The 24,862-nt window shown below is 32.2% G+C and overlaps 4 protein-coding genes and 1 long non-coding RNA gene across 6 annotated transcripts; 2 read left to right on the top strand and 3 right to left on the bottom strand.

Moving 5' to 3' along the window:
- The first annotated feature begins 472 nt into the window (after nt 1–472).
- LOC113064856 (pleckstrin homology domain-containing family B member 2-like) lies at nt 473–5,718 on the top strand. Its single transcript, XM_026235820.1, has 8 exons — nt 473–581; nt 881–935; nt 1,963–2,115; nt 2,302–2,404; nt 2,488–2,527; nt 2,658–2,744; nt 3,842–3,959; nt 4,036–5,718. The coding sequence occupies exons 2-8, from the start codon at nt 899–901 to the stop codon at nt 4,167–4,169; spliced, it is 672 nt and encodes a 223-aa protein (XP_026091605.1). The 5' UTR covers nt 473–581; nt 881–898; the 3' UTR covers nt 4,170–5,718.
- A 237-nt stretch (nt 5,719–5,955) lies between these two features.
- LOC113064854 (vacuolar protein sorting-associated protein 4B) lies at nt 5,956–10,817 on the bottom strand. Its single transcript, XM_026235818.1, has 11 exons — nt 10,660–10,817; nt 9,904–10,015; nt 9,012–9,162; nt 8,871–8,926; nt 8,669–8,788; nt 8,437–8,593; nt 8,184–8,332; nt 7,171–7,252; nt 6,869–7,088; nt 6,624–6,764; nt 5,956–6,548 (listed from the first exon to the last, which is right to left on the bottom strand). The coding sequence occupies exons 1-11, from the start codon at nt 10,678–10,680 to the stop codon at nt 6,447–6,449; spliced, it is 1,311 nt and encodes a 436-aa protein (XP_026091603.1). The 5' UTR covers nt 10,681–10,817; the 3' UTR covers nt 5,956–6,446.
- A 724-nt stretch (nt 10,818–11,541) lies between these two features.
- On the bottom strand, nt 11,542–17,486 carry LOC113064855 (ankyrin repeat domain-containing protein 29-like). The gene is made up of 10 exons (XM_026235819.1): nt 17,247–17,486; nt 16,335–16,445; nt 16,154–16,252; nt 14,779–14,877; nt 14,607–14,705; nt 13,667–13,765; nt 13,462–13,560; nt 13,168–13,263; nt 12,989–13,087; nt 11,542–12,086 (listed from the first exon to the last, which is right to left on the bottom strand). Exons 1-10 carry the CDS (start codon nt 17,256–17,258, stop codon nt 12,003–12,005), a joined length of 897 nt encoding a protein of 298 aa, XP_026091604.1. The 5' UTR covers nt 17,259–17,486; the 3' UTR covers nt 11,542–12,002.
- Nucleotides 17,487–18,791: 1,305 nt separating this feature from the next.
- Nucleotides 18,792–22,359, top strand: LOC113064852 (cathepsin L1-like). Of its 2 annotated transcripts, XM_026235815.1 has the most exons (8): nt 18,792–18,925; nt 19,529–19,686; nt 20,592–20,714; nt 20,869–21,033; nt 21,160–21,381; nt 21,468–21,636; nt 21,801–21,906; nt 22,153–22,357. In XM_026235815.1, exons 1-8 carry the CDS (start codon nt 18,919–18,921, stop codon nt 22,250–22,252), a joined length of 1,050 nt encoding a protein of 349 aa, XP_026091600.1. In that variant the 5' UTR covers nt 18,792–18,918; the 3' UTR covers nt 22,253–22,357. The 2 variants fall into 2 exon arrangements, with proteins under 2 accessions (XP_026091600.1, XP_026091601.1); XM_026235816.1 differs by lacking the exon at nt 18,792–18,925 and having other exon boundaries at nt 19,598–19,702; nt 22,153–22,359.
- On the bottom strand, nt 18,873–24,477 carry LOC113064853 (uncharacterized). The gene is made up of 3 exons (XR_003278902.1): nt 24,332–24,477; nt 24,192–24,244; nt 18,873–18,960 (listed from the first exon to the last, which is right to left on the bottom strand). It is a non-coding gene; the product is annotated as an uncharacterized LOC113064853 (long non-coding RNA).
- Nucleotides 24,478–24,862: the final 385 nt, after the last annotated feature.

The following is a 24,862-nucleotide window of genomic DNA, read 5'->3' as shown; positions in this document are numbered from 1 at the left end:
ATCTTTCTCGTTATAATAATAGGCTTATATTAAGTGATCAACAATATTTTAATATATATTACTACTGTAACTTTTTAAAACAGTATTTTACTTTGTAAACACTCTGAAATAAGTAAAAAGCACGTAAAATAAGAATAAAAAAATAATTTCATTGAACTGCCTGTTTTTGATCCCACGTTAATTTTTTTGTATTATTTGTTGATTAAAACGCTCATCAAAACAAACCGTGTAAAGTTAATAAAAGTCTGTGAAACCAAATAAAAGTGGTGTTGATCCTCTGATTGGGTGGCATTAGGTCTCTGCAGAGCAAAAGTGGGCGTTTATCACCTTATGGGTGTTTTTAAACTGCTGGGTGTTTCTAAATCATGCAATCAAAATGACCCCCCTTACCCAACCCCACCCCTAAACCCAACATCCCTATGACGTCAGCCAATCAGGTTTCTTGGTGTAAAAACACCCTGATCTGGTAACTCCCATTACTTTCCTGCAGAGACCTATACTTGAGCTGAGACTCCTTGATGCTGACGCTGATGTCACTCAGCTAGTTGCAGACACCTCAGACATCAACACACCGAAAGAGGGTAGATTCACTCATTTAATCTATTTAATATGGCATGATATAACAAGTACAGTGTTCCAAGATGTTTTTAGTTGTTTTGGGATGTCTCTGGATGCGTATTTCGTCGGCTTGTCGTCGATTTGAGCACAACGGCGCCGCGAGCGCAAGCTAACTCTCAAACTGACAGGCGAAGTTCAACCGCTAAACTGTATTTACTGTTAAAAAAAAACGCAATATCTACACCCATATGCGCTTAGTTTAATATTGTATACATAAAAATTGTATCGATAGGCTTTAAATGAATTGTTTTGATATGTTTAGGTAGTGAGTTTATTGGAGATGGCGTTTGTGAAGAGCGGATGGCTGCACAGACAAAGTGAGTGTTTATTACTCCATATTTATGACCTTAAATCCTTCGTTTTAGTTATTTTGGGCTTTCCAATGCAGATTTTAAGCATTTTATGACGTTCTTTCTAATTCTTATGAAAGTTTAAATAACACTTCTATAATTTAAATCCTTTGAAATATACATCAAGCAACTTGTGCGAAACATTTAGCTTTGAGGTTGAATTGAAGGGCTATTTTTGTTTACTTTTGCATGTCGTTTTTATCCTTTACAGCAGACTGTGTCATTTCCTCTGCTTAAGTTATCTTGTCATGAGATTTAAACGGAAGTTGAAATACAGCTGAACTTTGTGTCTCAAAACAATCTGTGAGCTGACAATCTGGCTTTTTCTATTTTTCTTGTTTTAAAGATTGTTTTTTTTGTTTTTGTTTTTTGTAGAGGATGACATTTTTAAACTGTAAAGGTCAGATTACATTTACAAGCGATGTTTTAATTTGTTTATTTTACATTTATATATATATATATATATATTAGAATTTAATCAATTTATAATGCATTTGTGATATGAAGAATATAAATAAATGTTGATTCATTTTATAATGCAATTATTTTATAATATTGTGTTTATTGTTGTGTTTATAAAATAGCAATGAAAACATGGCTGATATTAAACTTTAACTAAATTAATATTAAAATAATAAAAATTATATATATATATATATATATATATATATATATATATATATATATATATGTATATGTATATGTATATATACATACAATTGTTTAAAAATTTAATAAATTTGTAAATTATTTTAATATTAACTTAGTCAAAGTTTAATATTAGCCATGTTTTAATTGCTATTTTATAATCAAAACAAAAAAAACTATATTATTAAATAATTGAATTTATATATATATATATATATATATATATATAAAAATACAACTTGTGCTTAAATTGTTTTAGAATGTAATTAAAACAAAATAATACAATTTTATCATTACAAAAAGTAATTAAAATGTAATTCTAGAATCTAATGTTGTCGTTTATCAGGCACCTTCTTGCGCCGCTGGAAGAGGAACTGGTTTGACCTCTGGTCAGATGGACGTCTGGTCTTCTACGATGACCAGCAGCGGCGGGACATGGAGGACGAAATCCACATGAAGGTGGACTGCATTAACATCCGCAACGCCAGCGCGTGTAGAGGTGGGACTGATGCACACTTTAGTCTTCATCCGCTGTCTTTCCTTCTGCTTTTGAAATGCAGAAGATGCAAAAAAAAACTTCAAAAGCGCCTTTTGATGTAGTACTTGACAAAGAGAGGATGAAAAAGTGAATAGTATGTAACTTGAACGTCTCCATGTTTTGTTGTTGTTCGTGATTTATTTCCAGATCTCATGCCGCCTGAAGGCAAGAGCAAAGACTCCCTCCTGCAGATCGTCTGCCGGGACGGTCGGGTCATCAGCATCTGCGCAGACAGTTCAGACGATGCTTTGTGAGTCAGATTTGTTACTAATATTCACAATGTGTGCTTCAAGATCTGATTTTTTGATACTAACTCAGTGTATTCTCGCAAAGGGCTTGGAGCATGTCTCTCCAGGATGCTAGACTCAACACTGTGAGTTACACAAATGCAGTTTGAGCGGGAAAACACGTTCACATTTAACCTTCCCTGTCGCGCAGCTTCTGGAACTGATTTCAGAAGCGTTACAGAGGCATTTGCTGACATGAGTTGGTGTGTTTTGTAGATTGCGCAGCATCCTCAGGTTGGTTTTGCCGAGGACATCGTGGCATCAGCTCCTCCACCCTATTCTGAGTTAAACCCAACTCCACAGGTAATATATTTAAAGGAACATGAATGTATCAGATTACTACAGAAAAGAATATTTTCTTACTTGGATATCCAGCTTATGTCGTTGCTTGTGTTTTAAAGCTCTTTTTAGATGTTGACTTTGTCATTTCTGTTTGATCATAAACTTGTTTGACGAAAAAGAATTGACAACGGCTTATGTTTACAAGCAATGCTTGAAAGTGCATTGGCTCCTATAAAAATGTTATCAAAATCCCGACAAAAGACTGCTTGAAATGAACTACTTGATGAAAACAGGATGTTATGTTATGGCTAATTTTATAATTCTGTGCTATTTTATCTAAATTAATTGTAATTTATAAAAATTTTTTTTGTAATTTTGTGATATGTTAAATGTATAATACATTTGTTTTATTATAACTTATAAGTATGAAAGTGTATTTTTAATATTTAAATAAAACAATTGTTTAATAAATTTTATGTATAAATATTTATACACACACACACACATTTAATTTATAAGTAGCATAGAAAAAATGAACATGCACAATTAAAATGTTAAATATTCTGAATCATGTTATAATGTAATTAAATTTTTTAAATTAACTTTTATAATTATTAAACATAATATATAATGTAACTACATAGTAGGAAAAACCAAATAAATATAAAAGAACAATAATAGTTAATTAAAAATAATTATATAATAGGAAATAATAATTTTATGAAAAATAAAATCAATTATTAAAATAAAATAAAAATACATTTAAACAAATAAAAACAAAATAATTGAAATCGAAAAATAGGGGTAATGAGCATCCATCATTTAAAAATTAAATATTTTGAAATTAAAAATAATTTAAAAATATTTATGAAATAACATTTACATAAATAATATAATATAATTGTAATACAATAATGTGAATCATAAAACAAATAATTTAATTTAATAAAAAATAAATAACTAAAAGAAAGTATACATAAATTATATTTTATAAAAAAGAATTTAAATGTAATGAGCATCCAGATTTTTTTAAAAAATCAATATACGTATGCCAATTAAAAAATGATACCTGGTTCTGATAAATCATGCACCCCTAATTTCTTTCTAAATTGATCTAGGTTTTCTATCCTGATGGATATGGCGGTTATGTTCCTCATCCTCCTCCTTATGCCACACAGATGGTCTACTCAGCAGATGGGCAGCAGTATGCAGTAGCCCACCCGTATCTTTATCAAGGTAACCGGAAGTTGCTTGACCTTTGACATTTGTTTTTTATTTAGTTTGATTGACATTTGTTATTTGTCTCTGTTAGGGGGATACGCACCTGGCGTCAACCATGTCATAGTGCAGGAGCGCCGGCGTGAGGACTCCGGTGACGTTGCTCTGGGGATGCTGGCTGGTGCAGCGACGGGATTGGCCCTCGGCTCCCTGTTTTCCGTATTCTAATGTGTTTTTGTGAACCCAGCCCAACCCCACCTGACCTACAGTGCAGAAAACCCTTCCAGTGTTGCTTTAACTTTCCCTTTACGCCTCGTAAATCGCAGGTCTGATAATGTAGCCGGGCTGGGATAATATTCATTTACCTTTCTGTATTTGTCTTTGTACCAAAGTTTATGTAATTTGGATTAGGTACCAACTTTAAAATTAATTTTAAATAAAATTTAATCTGTAGCATATAAAGATGTAGACTAAAAATTTGGCGGCTTGTCTTAAAATAATGCTAATCAGTGAGGTTTAAAGATCAGCTGCTGTTTAGAAACACAAGGTGTCTGATTTTGAGTATAAAAATGGGTCGTATTTATACTAATGATGATACAGGCCTTGATGAAATGAATGTTAGTTTCATTGGTAGCTGCAAAGCCAAAAAAGTGTTGAATTAAATATGTTTGTGACGGTCTCGTTTAAAAGGAATAGTTCACTCAAAAATGAAAATTCGGTCATAATCTTAGTTTAAAAAAAAAAAAAATCCTGTAACAAGATGTTCAGGATACTATAAAGATGGATTTACACCCAGGACATTATTTATTTAATATAATAATAAAAAGAAATTACATATAATTTGACAAGAAAACGTGTAATAATGCAGATTAATACTGTGACTGCAATTGCAATTTTATTCAGGAATTATAGAGAGTCCATCCCTACAATTTCCGTTCTTTGCCTTTTGTTTAAAATGAATAGTTCACTTGAAAAATGTAAGGTTTAGTAAATTATGACAGAATTTACGTTTTTTGTGCGAAAAATTCATTTAAATCTAGTTTGACAGAAAAACTCGTAAAATACTGATGAAACATGATCAATACTCTGATGGGGATTTTGATGTTATTCAGGAAAGAGTAAAGAGAGCGTTCTTAAATCTATTTTCCCCCTTTATCAAGTTTTTCCTTTCTTTGCCTTTGTATTTTGTGGCAGCCTTCATTTAACTCCTTTTATTGTGTTTATTTACACTCGGTGTCATCAAGTGTGTGTTCTTCCCTTTTTTATGGAGTGACACTTTCTTTGAGCTTTATTTTCTTTGAAAAATGTGATTGATTTTGTCTCGATTCCTGTTTGTGTGTGTTTTTCTCTTGACAAAATCTTTTAAATGAAGTAGCACAATTATTATTCACAATGTTTGTGATGGGATGCGATTAGGGAAACTTCAGGGAAAAGTTGGATCGATGTGATCGGTTGGATTTACAGTTATACTTTACTGTACTTTGACTTTGGTGAGTTTACATAACATGTATAATCATGAGTGTATAAGAGATAATTGTTTAATGTATAGAACATGTATCAGTGGATTTCAGGCCATGGTTTAGTTTAACTCCACTTCCTTGTTTGAGTTAAATGGAGCAGTGATTCACAAAACATTTGTCATCTAATGCATTATATAACTAAAGCACTTTTCTTTATTGCTTTGCTGTTTGAACCTCAAGAAAATAATTGACTTGTTAATACGTACCCACATAATTGTTTTTTTGTTCTAAACTATTAAAAATAAGATGTCTTGTGATTCGAGTCAGTTCACTAATTTAGTTTCAGTTTTCAGTCTTTTAATAAGAAACACTGCAAATGACATAAATAAAACGTAGTGTTTTATACACCAGTGGACACAGTTTTGTAAGTGTAAACTGAAAACGTTGCATTAGTGTTATTTGTCCGTTTGCGATTTCTATCTAGAACCTTATGTGTACAATACATGAAGACATGAAGCAACAAAAAGGAGAATCCCGCAATTTAGAGGTAGTTTATATATTTAATTTACAGGAGAGAAACAAAGTAGAACAAAATAAACACTTTAGAGATGACAAAGAAAGCTCTTTATACCCAAAACAAGTATTCACATATTTCATATATTTCACAGCTCACTGGTCGTCTTTGATTTCGAGAGTTAAGGTTAATGCTAGTGATTTTAAGTCTTATTTGGCACTAAGTAACCAGCCATTAAGGCACAAGTGACCAACATAAATACAAATACTTAAAAAAAAAAAAAAAGTCCAAGTAAAAATATCATGACCCATTTGCAATAAACCTTTTAAAAATAAGAGGATTTTTTGTTATAATATTTTTCAAATGGCTGTTAGTGCTGATTGGTTGTGTTCAGGATAATATGAAGGCTCACAAAAATGTGACACCCCCCAAAAAAATCTCAGGATTAAAGACTGACCAAAAATATGTAGACGGAGCTTTGTAAACTTGATGAAAAAATATAAATAAATGCCACATGAATCCGGCAAAAATTCATCCCTCTTGACCAAAGTCCTCAGTGAACTTCTGAAGCTTCACCAGATCCTCCTCGTTCACGGTGGGCTTGGTTTTCTCGAGTGACTTCAACATGTCCTCCTGAGACACAGACAAGAAGGTCAAAACAAGCTCTGGGACTTCAGCTTTTGTTTCCCGCACTAGCTGCAAACTTACCAGGCTGACTATCGGCTCCAGGAGTTTATCGCTCGCTACATCCACCCAGGTCATCTGGATCGCACTTGTGTCGTTTGGAGAGCAGGGCGTTAACAGGTCATCAACCACAACATCCTGGTTGTTCCATGCATTTCCCCTGACCTGATAAAACAGACATGAGAGTACGATTAAACGCTTCTCTAGGTGTACAAACCTATGGAAGCTTGTTTCCACCATGCAATAAAAAAAGAAATGTAATTCTGTACCTTTTTGAAGTGGGTCGCGGACTGAACTTTGCGAATGGGCTGCATGAGGGCGTCACGAACGACGATGCTGATGTCGGCACCTGAGTAGCCGTCGGTCTTCTTCCCGAGAGTTATGAAGTCAGCTTCATCGAGGCTATTGGGAGTGGAGCCGAGATGCAGCTTGAACATGGAGCAGCGAGCGTGCTGCTCAGGAAGAGGGATGTAGATGCGCTTTTCAAACCTATAACCATGAGACAATAATAAACCAATGCATTTAAAGACATTTAAAGCCATGAGAATTTTTCTGGATTTGCATGACGCACCTTCTCCTGATGGCAGAATCCAGTGTCCAGGGGATGTTTGTCGCTCCAAGGACCAGAATTCCTTCATTATCACTTCCTACGCCTGCGAGAATGAGAAAATTACGTTCAGAATCAATAATATTATAAATATTTAAAACGCTGAAGAAAACTAATGGTAAATAGAATATTAAATAAAAATAAAGGACTTCAATATAATATTATTTTATAACATTATTAAATTATTATAATATTACATAAATCTATGTAGAAAGTAGTGTCAAAAGTAATATAAATATTATCTGGAAAATATTATAAATTTATGAATAGCATATAGATTGGGAAAATTAAGGTATAATCAATATTTTAATTCATGAACATAAAAATGCTATGAACAATTTTTTTTTTTTTTTTTACAAAATGTAGTGTAAATATATATATATATATATATATATATATATATATATATATATATATTTAAATATGTTCAAAATATGTTTAAATAAATATGTGATAATATGAATATTATCAAAATTCAACAAATATTTTAAATGTGATTTTTTTTTGACTGCCAAAAAATCGAAATAAGTCAAAATAAATTATTAAAATATTCTGTAAAATCTGTAAAAGAATATTATTCATTTTTCATTCACAGTAATTGTACAACATGAATAACAATAAATGTTGGTCTTAAAAAAAAGCAATGAAAAAACGTCAATAAAAAACAAATTACAATATGTGAGGGAATTTGATTTATTGACATTATATAGGCTTCAGCAACACAATAGAGGAAAAGTGGTTTGATGAAAGGATAGACGGATGGATCATATTATTATAATATTATATATCAAATAAATTAATAATTTATAAACAATATAAACAAAATATCAAACATTTCTGAACAATTAAAACTAAATGGGAAATTGAACCTACGTAAGAATCTTTTTTTTCAAAACTATTAAAACCCTGCCAAATGAGACCCAGACAAAACAAGAAATTTGCTGTTGCGATAAAGCTATCGCCAGCTTTGCGTTTACCTTGCATCTGAACCAGAAACTCTGTCTTGATCCTGCGGGCCGCTTCGCTCTCGTTCTCGCTTCTCGAGCCGCACATGGAGTCGATCTCGTCAATGAAGATGATTGAAGGCTTGTGCTCTCGAGCCAGACTGAACAGATTCTTCACTAACCTAACAGACAATGACAGAATTAGTTCAAACAAAACATGCTGAGAACAAAGAAACATCTGAAACTTCTAAATGTATTTCCCTCTTTACATTTGAAGAGCACTTACTTCTCGCTCTCTCCCAGCCACTTGGACACCAGGTCTGAAGAAGAGATGGAGAAGAACGTGGAGTTGTTGGCCTCAGTAGCCACTGCTTTAGCCAGGTAGGACTTTCCTGTTCCTGGAGGACCAAAGAGCAGAATCCCTCTCCACGGAGTGCGTTTCCCTGTCGATAACAATGAGCTTCAGCACACTTCAGAAAAACATTTTCAGGCATTTGAATTCATGAAACCCATCATACCGGTGAAAAGATGAGGGAATTTAATTGGCAGGATGACTGCTTCCTTAAGGGCCTCTTTGGCTCCTTCCAAACCAGCAACATCGTCCCACTTTATATTGGGTTTTTCCATAACAATAGCACCTGGAAAGCATGCAAATCCATGTTTTTTTCTTTTTTAGATACTTAAAAAAAAAAAGTGTGTTTTTAACCCAAAATGTTGTACCTTGGAGTTGATTTTGGAATTTCTTCTTCTCCGCATCGCCATCATCACTATCAGTCCTGTACAAGATGAAATGTAACATTTTATTTACTCTGTGTAACAGGAAGTGGATTAGCCGATCGAGTAGGAAGTAGATCCTCTCACCCTTTTTCATCAGACTGGGGAACTTTGACAGGTTTGGAGGGCGGCGCGCTCTCTTTCTTCTTCAGGTACTGCTTGAGCTGCTCCGCTCGGTCCAGATAGTCGACACACTTCAGTCTGATGCTCTGCTTGGCCTTTTCCCCCTGAGCTTCATCTGCACCATTAAGTATCAGAATAATAATCAACACATGCCATCATTAGGTCATGGATGTTTTGCTCAAATAATTGCGTTTTTAAATAAGCACTGAATAAATGTAAGACATGAAAGACAGTAGTATACAAATATAAATAAAATTGTAAACCTATTAAATAATCTACCTAATAAAAATAATTTAAATATTATTTTACACTTAAAATATCTGCAGCATAAAAATATCTAAACATTAAATTGTGCTTTTATTTGTTTATGGATTATTTTCCCCATAAAATAAATTACAATCATCTGCACCACAAAACATTAAAAAGTGCCACTATTAGTTTATATATATATATATAGGCAGGATTTTTTTTAAACATATTCAAATATTCAATACATAAAAACATAATAACAATCCATCTGTTTATCCATGTTAAAAAAATTTAATAAAGCACAATCCTTTATATTAAATATATACATATATCAAAATAATACAATGAATTAATTAATCCAATTATATATATATATATATATATATATATATATATATATATATATATATATATATATATATATATATATAAAATATGTGTATATTAAAACAAGATATGTTTTATGAGATTCTATTAATAATATTTTATATTGATGTACTAATAATTTATAATTATAGATAATAAACATAAAAATAAAATATAAATATATTTAAAAGTGACGTAAAATGTAAGTGAGGTTTATAAACAGTGGCTTTTGGCTTCTTACACTTCACCACATGAAGGAAATACTGGATTGCATGCTGATAGAGGCGCAGGGCTTCCTCGTAGTTTTTGGCCTTGTCCTCTTCAGAGGCTCTGCTTGCCAAATCAATGGCTTTCTATTGAGCACAGGTAAAGAAGAGACATTTAAAAAGGGAAAAGAAACAGCATTTTTTTTTTCTTGCTAAGTCTAATTTAATATTGTACAATATTTCACATTTTGGGAATAACATAAATAAAAATAATTGGTAATAAAATGATTCTGCATACAAAAATAAAACAATCAAATGCAATACTGTCTGTCCATATATAGATCACTTGATCAGGTTAAAATGTTTCAAACCTGAAATCCGAATTAAATCTGTGTAGGACTGTCTGTTTTGTAGAAGATTATGTTATAGTGTGGTGTAATGTACGGATAACTGGTTAGACCAGTTTAAGGACAGGCTGATGAATACATACAGGGGTTAAAAAAAACTTTACAATGTACCAAATAAGTTAAGATGTACTTTCTTACATTTATGTATGTATCAAAAAATTTAACAAGCCTCGTAAATATTACGAACATTTGAATGTTTACCGGTTATACGATTCATATATTAAAAACCACAACAATATAAGTACATTTTAAACTGTATGTTGTCAAAGCACACGTTTAAATAGAGCAGAAAAAGTACAACAAATCATAAATAATACGCATATTACATTTAATACATAAAAAGGTAATTTTTATGGCAGTTATACCCCTCGTAAAGTCTCTTACCTGTAAGTTGACATTCGTCATTGTTGACCGGTGTTTTGAAGGTGAACTTATAATGTGTTACTGCTGGAACAATTCAAATGTATACATTTTTTTTAAATGAATGCGTAGCAGAATCTCGATGTGTGTCGGTAAATCTGTGTATCTCCTGCACTTCCGCGTTCAGTGTTTACAGTGACGTCACGAGTGACGATCGATGAGCCACACCTTTACCACGCGTAGGACACGCCCACTGCAATTTTAACTGAAGCAATTCGAGTTTACTGAAACAAATAATGTAAAATATGGTGACAGTAATGTATGAAATAAAAGAAAAATAAAAGTGGAATATTTGTAAGTGATAATAATGAAATACAGAATACAATAAAATATGAATTCACGTTTTAATAAATATATTTAAAAATAATTAACTGCATTTTCGACTACATTTATTATTTGGAAAAATAAACCGTTTAACACACTTCATACACAGACAAAATGCTAGATAAAATGTTATAAATTAAATATAAAGTCCAAAATGCATGTCAGTTAGAAACAAATATGGCAAGAAAAAAACACATCAAAAAGCAAAGAGGTACTGTTTATAAATAAATAAAATTTAGTATAATAAAATTTTGTTCAAGCAATAAAATTCAAATCAAATTTTAAAAAATCATCTAATGATTTTCATAATCATTCATTAAATGAAAGACATTTAAAAAGCAGCATTTTTGTGCACATTTATTGTTTTATATACACAGTTTAACACTCTTCATTCACAAACAAAATGCTAATATTGAAACTTTTCTAAAGAAAATAAAGTGTACATTACATTTAAGACGAAAATAAATCTGGCAAGAAAAACTACTAGAGCCAAGAGTAGTGTTTTATCGAATTAGTATTGAGTTTTTTTTTTGTGAAGTTTTCCTTTCTTTGTTGTTGTAGTCGTATGGCACAAACACTGATTCATCATCTCTTTTGATGAAAACATGCTATAAAATTAAAATATATTTGCAGGCTACAAGACACTACTAAAATAATATAAATAAAATAAAAATAATTTATTAATTTTATAAACTCATTTTTAAGCATTTAATTTGTTTAAACAAAATGCATAATCTGCTTCTTACAAAACATACAAATTTAATAAATGCTTATGCTAATGACATTACATCATGTTACAACATTATGCAATTCTGCTTTTCAGTGCATTTGTGTTGTTGCAAGCAAGCACCATTATAACATCGGCTGTATGAGACAGGAAAGCTGTTACAGGATTTCTCCTCTCTCAGGAGGATGTAGTGCATTTGTTTTTCAACAACTTAAAAACTAAGACAGCAGAGAGCTAAGAGCGAACCCAATAGATATCAACTCGCTCCGTTCAGCGCGGCCAGACGCAGGACTCGCAGGATGCGCTCGTTCTTCGTCAGATCCTCCGGCAGTTCATTGTTCTGCAAAAGTGTCAGATGAAACCATATTATCATGTGCTTTTATGATTAGATTAGATTAGATAGAGCATTTATCATATTTTGAGCTATTTGTCTGCAATACATTCAGTATACAGAAACGCTCACATGACCAGTAGATGGCAGAGCTAGATATGAACAATAAAACACTGAGAGGGACATCAAGCAACTATTTTTTGGTCAACATGTAAACTACAAATTTTAGACAAAACATTTAAATTGTATATACCTATAATAAAAGGATCTTTCCTATGGTAATTTGCATGGACAAATTCCACAAATATTGTGTGTGTAATATATATTTATACACGCACACATAAAATAATTTAAATAAAAATTTAATAAATAAATATTTTTGCAAGTTGTCCATGTAAATTAATATTAGTGCAATATATATATATATATATATATATATATATATATATATACACACACACACACACACATACAATTTATATTAATGTATATTGAATAATATTTAAACAATTTAATACTACTAATACTAGTAATGCTACTAATAATGCAAAAATAAAACAATTAATAAAATATAAAACATAATAATAAATTATAATAATTTATATATCATTATTTCATATGGAGAAAATATTGTGGATAATAAAATAAATTACACAAATAAGAAAAAAATAAATAATAATAATAATAATTAAAAAAAAAAAAAATATATATATATATATATATATATATATATATATATATATATATATATATATATATATAAATAAATAAATGAAATAATAATTTAATAATTGTGTATATTATTATATTATAGTGTATATTATTATATATTATTAAAAAATACAATTAAATAAAAGATCTATATTTGAGTGGTGTGGATTGGTATGTTATAATCCATGTCTCAAATTTACCTTGTTGGCTAGAGCTGGATCAGCATTCGCCTTCAGCAAAAGCTCAACTGTTTTTGGATCCCCACCCATGACAGCGGCATGAAGAGCTGTGGAACCATTCTAGATTGCATGGCAAAACACACACCATCACAATCAAACCACTTGTCGGACTGTTTGGACATCAGACGATGCTGTCATACCTTGAGAAGGCAGAGTGAAGGGGAGAACTTCAGGAGCTCCTCGATGACGTTACAGTGGCCTTTATGTGCCGCCTTGAACAGAGCCGTGGAGCCGTCCTTCAGCCAGAAACATGAGAGACTCACGCACCCAGATCACACAATAAATGAGGCACTGGCAAACACTTCATGCATTTCTAATAAGCTTCTTTTCTACCTGGCTGAAGTGATAATAAAATGAAATAAAGTAAAATAAAATATCTTGGCAGAAATAGGAACCTTTTAGAAAAAAAAACAACTTAAATTTCTTAAGCGTACTTTTCTATCTGCATCACGGTCTGCTCCTCGTAGCAGCAGAACTTTCACCACCTCACTATGTCCCATCTGGGCCGCCATCCAGAGCGGAGCTGTGCCATCCTTACCCCACCCAAAAACAGAAAACACAATCAACATGAAGAACAAATATACATGCTAGCAAACCAAAACCAAACCACAAGGCATAAGCCACGATTATAGAGCAGACCTCTCGGGGTTGGTTGACTTTAGCCCCGGATAACAAAAGCTGCCGGATTACGGTCACATGACCCTCTTGGGATGCCAAAAATAAGGCTGTTGCACCGTCCTGAAAAAGAGGAGATGATCAAAGGACAGATGAAAATGCTATTTAGAGAATAAAAGAATGTGAGCTTTCATACATAAAATACAATTATATCAAATTTTTCAATTTGATTAAATTAAAATAAATGTAAAATTTATGTAATTTATAATTCTAAACAATTGATAAATATAATAAAAACCTAATTAAATAAAATACAAATCAGACAAAATAAAATACAAACAAAAAAAATAAATATTACTTTACACTGAAATAATATTACATTATATAAAAAATAAATAAATGAATAAATGTAAAAAAAATTAATTAAAAAAATAAATACACTTAAAAATAACATGAGATTAAATTAACATTACATTAAAAAAATATATTAATAAATATAACTAATAGAAGAAAATCGAATTAAAAATAAAATGAATGGAAAAATGATACATTTAAATAAATATTAGATTAGATTTAAAGATTATAAGCAAAATTAAACATTACGTTAAAAATAACAGTGAAAATAATAAAACATTAATAAACACACAAATAAATATTAGATTAGATTACAGTAACATAATATTAAATCAAAATTAAATTCAAAATAAATAAATGTAACATTAGACTAAAATAACATTAAATAAAAAATAAATTCAATGACATTATTGGCAAATTCTTCAAATAATATTTCCATCAGATTCTTTGAAAATGTTTGGTGTCTCCCAAGGATATGTTTTATTTTAAACTGTGTCTCAGAGTCTAAACACTGAATCAGCAGAAACCTTAGAGGATCTGGCACAAGCATGCATCAGGCTTTCAGAGAGAGAGAGAGAGAGCAGCGGCCTGGCCTCAGGTGTTGACTAACATTGAGCTGGTCGTGGACACTGGCGCCGTTCTTCAGGAGGGTCTCCACCACTTTGGAGTGACCATACTGACAGGCCGCGGAGAGCGCCGTGCCCCCGTCCTGGAGAACACAGACCAGTCAGTTCTCAGTCATCACAGTTATTCACAGCATTCTTCAATAAAACATGCCACACCTTTGTCCGAAACTCTGTGGATGCTCCAAATTCAAACAGGAGCTTGACTATTTCATTATGGCCCTGCTGCGAAGCGAAGAAGAGCGCGGTGGAACCAGTCTGGAGGAAGAGTGACATCATCATCAGCACACTTATAAACACAAACACACTTGAGCTCTCACACAGCCATATGAGGAGTAATATTAGCACCTACTACTGCACTATTAACAACCTGTCACTCTAGCTATATATTTAGCTCAGACAGAAATAGCTTTCACTGCTGCTTATTGCCTGGCTGATTTCAGCAGAAATGCTAGTGAGATAAAATAATATACAAAACAAACAGACAGATAGATATAGATATAACATCAGATTAAAATAATAATGCATTAAATTAAAAATAATAATAAATCAAATAATACAGTAAAATAAATAATAGAACAAAATAAACTAACAAATAAATAAATGTCGAATGAATTTACATTTGATTAAAATAACGTTACCTTAAATGAAAATAAATAAATAAATATATATATATAATTAAATTATACAATAATAAATAAAATAAAATCATTTAATTAAAGACATTTTACATTAAATAAAAACAAATAAATGAAAAATTTATTCAAAATAAATGCATAAATGTAGTATGAATGCTTAAATAAAAATAACCAAATTAAATATAATAAATAATATATTTTATAATCATTTCAAAATAATACATAAATGTATAAATACAACATTTAAATAAATATATTTTATTATAAATATCATACAAATCTAATTGAAGAAAATTTAATTAAAGAAAAGATTATAAAATGAAGGAATCAATAAATAAAAAAGTTAATAAAATAAATAAATATATTAGATTAAAATAACATACATTAAATAAAAAAAATAAAAAAATATATAAAGAACCATCTAATTAGATTATACAATAAAATAAAATAATTTAATTAGATTAGATTAAAAACATTTTATATTAAATAAAAACAAATAAATGAAAAATGTATTTAAAATAAATGCATAAATATAATATGAATGCTTGAATAAAAATATCCAAATTAAGTATAATAAATAATATATTTTATAATCATTTACAATAATACATATATATAAATGTATAAATACGAAATTTAATAAATATATTTTATTATAAATTTCATAAAAATCTAATTGAATTAAACAAAAAAAGAATGAATTAATAAATAATAAAGTTAATAAAATAAAGAAATATATTAGATTAAAATGACATTACATAAAAATAAAATGCAATAATAATAACAAAATCTAATTAAATACAATCAAAACAAATGTAATAAATTCAACTGCAATTAAAAAACGATCTCATCAAACTAGCAATATAAGCATGATCCAGACACAAGAGCATGTGTACCTCTCTTTGCAGATTAATATCTGCACCTTGCATGATGAGCTCCCGGACACTGTCATAATGACCGCTGTATGAAGCCACCATCAATGCTGTAGTGCCATACTGAGGAAACACACAGAATGCATTGTTACATGCCATACAATCACTCGAACAGTGAAGCATGCAGGAAAGAAGCAGCTCATACTCCATCTTTACAGTCGACATCCACTCGGCCGCTGTTCAACAACAGCTGAAGCAAGGCCAAGTTTCCTTTCCTCGCTGCCCAAAACACAGCGTTGGCAAGCGGTGTCTCCTTCTGTCAGACACATAAACAAAACACACGAGCACAGACCATCATCATTTCTATCACACTATTACCTCGCGGACATTCATTAACATGCAGTTCATATTACCATATTTCCACAAGACTGCTGAATCGATATCAGCGTAAATATTATTCATCAACAGGGTCACAATTAATAAATTATCATTGGGGTTCATTATAAATTAATTCTACAACACCCATTTTAAATGTAAAAAAAAATAAAAACTACATTAAAAGTAAAATATACCAATGTATTAAAATATATTAACATAAATGTAAATTTTATTAATAATTTATAAAAATGCCTAAAATTATGTTTTGTATTAAAGATTTTGACAATTATTACAACTATTAACTGTTAACAACTATTGACTATTAAACAATGACAGTTGTACATACATATATATATATTTTTTCTTAATTCCTTATGAATTACCTTTCCTATATATATATATATATATATATATATATATATATATATATATATATATATATATAATTGTTTGACTGTTGTATAAAAGTGCAATATATATAAAATAACATTAATTTAAAAATACACACACACAAATGTAATATGATTATTATAGGATATTTTAGCGTAAACTCCGGTTACCATGGTGATTTTTGGAAGGGTGGGGTGGGCAGTCACTCGTCATCAGGCCAAACAGACGCCCGTGACTGAGAGAAAAACTCTCATAAACCGTTAGTCGGTAAAACGCTTATTCGTGTTCGTCTTAAGGCATATTCAAACTGTACAATTAACGTTTTACCAAAACCAGTGATCATCTTTACCTTGAAAGACATGCTAAGAATCTCATTCGTGCTTCATCTCGCTGGTAACGTTACGCGCTGTGCTCTTTATAACGTCCGTCCGTCCGCGGCGCGCATTCATCCCGCTGAAGAGCTGACTGGACGGATATACGGCGCTATTTACCGCAGTGTTTCACGGAACCGCGCCAGCAACAACACGAGCGAGCAGCTTCTGCATCAGCTGCAAATTCCCTTGAATCCTCCTCCTCTACCCCTCTCTCTCTCTCTCTCTCTGTCTCACACACACACACACACACACACACACGGTAGGTGTGTTCGATTCGTGAACGAACGGTTCTTATGAATCGAATCTATCCAATGAATCAGTTAAACAGTTCACAAAACCGATCTGACTGATTAATTAACGAAAATTTAAACTGGATTGGCCTATATAACATTTTAAAATGCTCATTATCAGATTAGTTACTTTTTTTAAAAGGATTACAGAATCACATATTAATTATAAATTGGCAGTAAATTATTCATAATTTATTGATTCTTTCTAATTCTTCCGTTTTCTCTTTTAAAGTTGTGTATTATGTATGTAAAGGGTATGTATACCCTTTAGTTTTTAATAGATTCATAATATAAAAGATACATGTGCAAATGTGCTAATTTTTCTAAATTTGGGGGAAGCACCTCTCAAACAATTAGACATATGTAACAAAAATTAATAAGTTAATAAACAGTGGTGATGTATTAGCTGTGAAACACACACAATAATAGAATAGAATAAAAAAAAAAATAGACTATAGTGTAAAAATATATATATTCAAAAATAGGCTGTAGTAAAGAAAATGTTTTAATATTTATAATTTTTTATTTCATATGACCGAGTGATTTTGTAAGGAAAACCAAGAGGCCATTCACTATAGTTTACAAATATAGGCTATAGTATAAAATACAATAAAATATAAATATAAACATAAACTGGAGGCTAAAGTGTGAAATGCATAATATAAAAACAATCTATATAAAACTAAAGTCTGTAGTACAAAAAAAAGCTAAAGTAATTTTATAAGGCAAATTGCAATGCTGTTTACCTGTACCAGACTGTGCATAATGAAAATCCTCAAAATATGAGCTGCAGACGCAATCATGGGATGAAGCGTAATAACCGGGGTAAATTATGACAGCATTATGACAGCACCGAAGAACACACTGTTGACTGAGAAAGACGGATGACTCAGCAGTCACCCCCCTCGTAATAAAGGCCCTCGCTGCTGTTGGACTATACTTTGTGGATATAATGTCAGTAGTAGTACATTCATTATATTCCAAACAAGAATCAAGTCAGACAAAACACGTCAGGCATTCAAAACACTGCTGACTCAGTCCTCATTTAAATATTCAATAACAAACCAAAAGATGTCATATGAACCATCACATTTGATTTCTTAGGACAACATTTCGGAAAGCATCGTGTGCAGGTGCATCAGTGTTTTTGATGAAGTTATTGGTTAAGGGTAAATGTTTTAAGTCTTGTTAATAAGTGGTTTCCTCTTGCAGGATGACATAGTACGTATAGCAAGTCCTAACAGTATGGACACACCTTCAGCATGATGGTATATAACGCAGAAGACATGCTTCAGTTTCATCCGCACGGCGCTCCAAACGCTCAGACACACACTTCCTGCAGAGTCTGTGCAGCATCATGTCGGGTAAGTCTGGAAGGAACCACACACTTGTTTTGGACCTGGTGTAAATAAATAGCGTAAACAAGTTAATTTGTTTTAATATTTATTAGAAATATTTTGTTAAAATATTTGCTTCAGTTAAATCGCTGAAACGAAAATAACCTAAATTCATTAGTTTGTTTGTAAAACCAAATCAGTGATGAAATGAAAAACTAAAACAAAACTTTCAGGTCCTCAAAACATTTATTTAAACTGAATTGCTCAACCAAAACACTATATTTATTTATTTAGTGCTCAGTATTTGTATTTATTCATTTGTTTACTTATTTATTTTTGTTAAAGTGAATCAGTCTCAGAATAAGAACTAAAAAAAAAAAAAAAAGCATAGCAAATAAAACATTATATAAACATAGCAAATAACCATTTTTTTGTTTTGCACTTTCTTTAAATATTATAAGCAAATTCATTTATTTATATCATAGGTCTTCAACCCTGCTCATGGCGAACCAACTGTGCTGCAAAATTTCCAGCTGGCTTCAACACACCTAACAGTGTTGAAGACCTGTAATTTAAATATTTAGTAAACTAAATTGTGCTCGCTTTCTTTATTTACTGTGTTTTGTATAGGGACGTATCAAGCACACTGGGTGGCGATGTTAGGCAGAGCGGCGGTGTTTGCTCTCCTGATGTGGGGACCTCTGCAGGTGGCAGCAGATTCAGAAGAGGAAGCTGCTTCAGAGTGGGGCATGTGGAAAAATCTCCATCAAATATCCTACAATGATGAGGTCGATTTCAATCTGGGTGTGTCTTAAAGGCACAGTACACCCCAAAATGAAAAATTGTTCATTATTTAAGTGGAACGCAACAGGAAACATTACGAAGACACATAAAAAAAAAACTCAAATTATCTTTTATAAGTTTTATAAGTTTTATTTAGCATGAAAGAAAACACTTTTTATGCCCTGATCAGATATAACGTGTTTTTTGTTTGTTTGTTTGTTTTTTGGTGAAAGGTGCCTTTTTTAAATTGTTTTCTTTCGGTAGTGAGCGTTTTGTGCGCTGTTTATGCACCACGGGAACCTCACGTTTTAGCTACAGTACCTGCTGCGTCTTTTGTTTTTGCAGGAGTGCTCTGAGCGCAAAAAAGAGTCCGACATTATTTGCCTTTATTCCATTGTGCAAGAGACATTGTGGAGACAGAAAATTACAGTTGCATGAATGTCCGGAGACTGCAATGATGGAGGAGAAACTCTTGGTGGCTGTCGCGGGTTACCTAGAGCTGTATTTTTTTACGTTTCTGCTAATATGACAGTTTACTTAACAGCAAACCAAAGATTTGATTATCTATTCTTGATTAGACTAACAGGACAGCTGATTCTGTGGTGTCCTAGTAACATTAAAAAAAAGCAATGCACTGCTATTTTCTAAATTAAAAAAAGTCAAAACACATTCTGTCTGATCAGGGCCTTACAGTACATTAGGTAAAAATAACCAGAATTAAAATTTTGGGGTGAACTGTTAATATATGAACTCATATAAATGAAAGGTTTGAACCACTGTTGTGCTCTTGAGACAATTTAGTAGTTTAATTAGTTTGTGGTTGTTATGATGATATTGTTATACTGTTACGGTATGTTATGCCTTGTATTGTTGTTAGTATTTCTCATAAAGATTGAATTTATATCTGCAGACTGACGAACTTCAGAGACAAATCATCTGGGAGACCAACATGCGAATGATTGAGAAAAACAACGACGATTTCCGCTCCGGCTTGTCGACATTTAGCATGGCAATGAACAAATATGGTGATCTTGTAAGGAAAGTTATAAAAAAATTACTGTTGAAATTATAAACAATGAGAAACTTTTGTATTAGTTTTGTTAATGGTTAATTGGTCCCACAAAAAAAACAAACTGAAACCATTTCTGGTCTAAGATTATGTTTTTTCTAATGTCTGTCATCTTCAGACCAAGATGGAGTATAAACGCTTGCTGGGCGCCAAAATTTCTGGCCCGATAAACAGGGGAGGAAAGACTGTCTCTGCACAAACGCTCCGTGTCAATGCTAACAGTCTGGGATTGACCAATGTGGACTATCGAGCACGAGGATATGTGACTGAAGTAAAAGATCAGGTGGGTTTCTCTATTGTTTTTAAATTGATATGCTTATTCTTATTCCCAAGTGTCATACATATTCTGTTGAAAATGATTATACTGCATGTTAGATTCTAAAATGACTGATTCGTCATGTCTTCTCAGGGATACTGTGGGTCTTGCTGGGCCTTTAGCACTACAGGAGCCATCGAAGGACAAGTGTTCAAGAAGACAGGACGGTTGGTGTCCCTCAGCGAGCAGCAGCTGGTGGACTGTTCCAGGTCTTACGGCACATATGGCTGCAGTGGTGCCTGGATGGCCAATGCCTATGATTATGTGATCCATAAAGGGTTGGAGAGCTCTGACACTTACCCCTACACGTCAGTGGTGAGTGGTCTTGGTTTTTTGACTTTTTCTTCTTCTCGTGACTCGGCCAATCTGCATGTGCTTTTTTCGGTTCTGTGTTTTTTCAGGATTCTCAGCCCTGTTACTACGACAGAAGTTTAGTTGCCGCCAGAATCAGTGATTACAGGTTCATCCCGGCTGGAGATGAACAGGCTCTGGCTGATGCTGTGGCAACCATCGGTCCTATCACTGTCGCCATAGATGCAGATCACATAAGTTTCCTCTTCTACAGTTCAGGTAAGATTTCACTACTATTGATTATATATATATATATATATATATATATATATATATATATATATATATATATAAGTAAATATTTTAATATTATGAATAATATTACATTATGATTGATATATGTGTGTGTATACACACAAACATTTATCGGCAATATATTTTAGGAATCTACAAGGAATCTAGATGCAACCCTAACAACCTCAACCATGCTGTGCTTGTGGTTGGTTTTGGCTCAGAGAATGGCAAAGATTACTGGATAATCAAAAACAGGTAAGAGAACGCCCATCATTTTGGTTTATGAGTACATTAACACCCCACAAATACTGAATACAACACAATGAACTACAATGCTCCCGTTTTAATGTGCACTTTTCATTACCCTTAAAAAAATGATTGCATCGTTGGGGTACCATTACGGGATCAGATGGTGAAGCAGATCCCCCCACAAAAAAAAGAAAGAAAGAATGGTAGTTGCAATCTAGGTGTCTGATCTTGTCTTTTCCTTTCTTTTCTCAGTTGGGGAACAGGATGGGGTGAAGGAGGCTACATGCGAATGATCCGCAATGGTAAAAACACTTGCGGGATCGCCAGCTATGGTCTTTATCCCATTGTGTGAGAAGAACCAGGCATTTCCAAATAAAGACTTATGAAGTCTGAACTTTGTGTCAGAATCAGTTCATTTAGTGAGTGGGTTTGTAAAATAGGGGACTAGAACAACAATTACACTATGGAGCTGTACTTCAGTCCTGCAATAGAAAATTAGAGTTTGAGGTTTTTGCAGTCTATTTTAACTTATCCCATTGTGCAAACTTGCATGCGGTTTTACACTGCATACAAAGGTATTTTTGAGCTTACAAGACTTTTGTTCTCACAATAGGCTACTTATAGAGACAAGATCATGTGCATAAATGTTGTTTAGTTGAGTGTGTCGATTAAACTGTGCTGTCAGCTACAGGTTCGGTGCTATTGTTGGGCAGTGTTTTGGAAACCATATTTAATAAAATGCATTTCATACAAGATAAATGTGCTAAAAATTGTTCTGGCCCCACCAAGCCTTTCAGTGGGATTAAACGGTTGTTGGTTGTCAACATTTCAGAAGACGTGAAATAAAATGTGTGCATCCGCAATAAAATGTCCCTCACAGGGCTCCAGTGGGTGTTCCTTTACTGGTAAGACAAGTAAGACTTTACTGGTATTGGAGTCACTTACATTTCGACCATGCAATAAGCAAAATAATAAAGAAAAATGAATTGCGACTTTTTATTTCACAGTTCAGTTTTTTTATTTTTTTTTCTCAAAATGCTTAGTTACAATTTTCAGTTTAGATCTCGCAATTTGTATTCTGCCACAAAAAAAAAAAAAAAAGTAAACAGGCTACCATAGACAAACTTTTTTTTTTTTAACTCCTATTAAAGTCTAAAAATTGACATTTCTAATCTGAATTTGTATAGCATAAACTGTGAAAGTATTATGTTAATATACAATCCAGAATCCAGCTGAAAGTTCATGAAAGTAAACAAATGGTTCATTCAAAAAATAGGTTTGCTTACAAAAATGAGGATACCATGTTACTTTACCACATGAATATTTAAAGTAATTTTAAAAACTGAAAACACTTTTTCTAGAGCAATTTTTTTGTCATTTTAGTGATTTTCCAGAACTATAAACAAACATTTATATTTTTTTTGTTGTTATTGTATTTGTATATTGTATCTTTAATCTTTTACCTAAAATCAACCCAATTCTGTTAATCAGAATGATAGTCATGAGGCTTCCGATAAGTATAATAATTACATATTCCCCGCATTCACATGTATAACACGAGACAGAAAGCAAGAGACAGTTCCTGACTGAAAGAAATGAGGAAGAAAGCTTTCTGCATGGCCTGAATGAGGAAGTATGTTACTCATACATGAATGTACGTTATGAATAAATGATGAAAGTGCAGACAGATATCTCAGTCTTAATGCCCTGGACTTCCTTCTGTGGAGTATCGAACACCACAGGCATACCAGCAGTGTAAATACATCTATGAGCCACAAGGAGAAGCCATTTAGATGGCAAGAATGACAACTTTTAACGCAAAGGTCAATGCGGTGCCATATCGCTTTTAACACCACCTAATAAAGCAAATCCACACAGATGCCATACTGTAGTATGTGATATTGAACTTTATAATAAAATGAATGCCCAGAAACAAGCCTGAAAGAAACTTGAACGCAAGTATATATTAACGCAAACGCATTCTTGAATTCCAATCTAAGTGTTGCCACAAGGGGCGCTAGTGGGTATTTTAATAACTGTGTGAATTATTGCATTTATATTATATTTATATCCTGTTAATGTACGAGAAGAATAAAGTAAAAAGGCACAAAAGCATGTTTAGTGTGTACAACATGATTGCATGCTTGCTAAGCATTAGCATTTTGCATACCTGCGTAGTTTTTTTCCCTATACTTTTCAAATCCTGTTTTTTTTTTAAATAATATAGCCAAAATAAAGTTTTCAATCTCAAAGAATGCATTAAAATATGCTTAAACCATATTTTCATTCACCTTTCCCTGAGGTCTTGAACACATCCAATTATACTCTTCTGATGCTTTTCTTTCTGAGAAAAGAAAGCGATGCATCTTTTACTGAACAGAATACTTGTGGTTAATCTACATGCTGAAATGGGGAAGTTACACGACCATACTTGTGTTTTGTGAAGCATCTGAAGTCTTCCATGTCCACACATAGACAGGAGAACTGCAGATCATCTGTAAATCCTTTCAATGGATGTCCATCGGGTGTTTAAACGCCATCCACAACTTGATGAAAGTTGTGTTGCTTCATGCTGGACTTGATCTGCACACACAACATTAATCAAAACTGCTGATTTTACAGTTAGCAGTTGCGGAAACACAACGTTTAAAAAGCAAAAATGTTGTGAAAAGCATCTTTACAAGTTAACTGAGATATTTTATTTTACACTGCGCCACTTCTGTAGGTTGTTATGTAGTGCACTTTCCAGTTTTATATTTGTTTGTGGATGTTAATTTCTCCGGACTGTCACTCATTTCGACATAACAGTCATTCAAATAAAGCAAAAACTCAATATTCCGAAAACCAAAGGAAAACGACAATAAACATCTTCTTTTTTTCTGTATATAATACATAAAATAAGATAAATAAATAAATAATATATAAAATTACAATACATTTTCAAATTAGAAGCATCAAAAAA

This window comes from Carassius auratus, chromosome 47 (assembly GCF_003368295.1).
Source record: "Carassius auratus strain Wakin chromosome 47, ASM336829v1, whole genome shotgun sequence".
NCBI classification, from domain to species: domain Eukaryota; kingdom Metazoa; phylum Chordata; class Actinopteri; order Cypriniformes; family Cyprinidae; genus Carassius; species Carassius auratus.
Note: the sequence above shows the minus strand (reverse complement) of the source record. Positions and strands in the feature narration are given on the sequence as shown.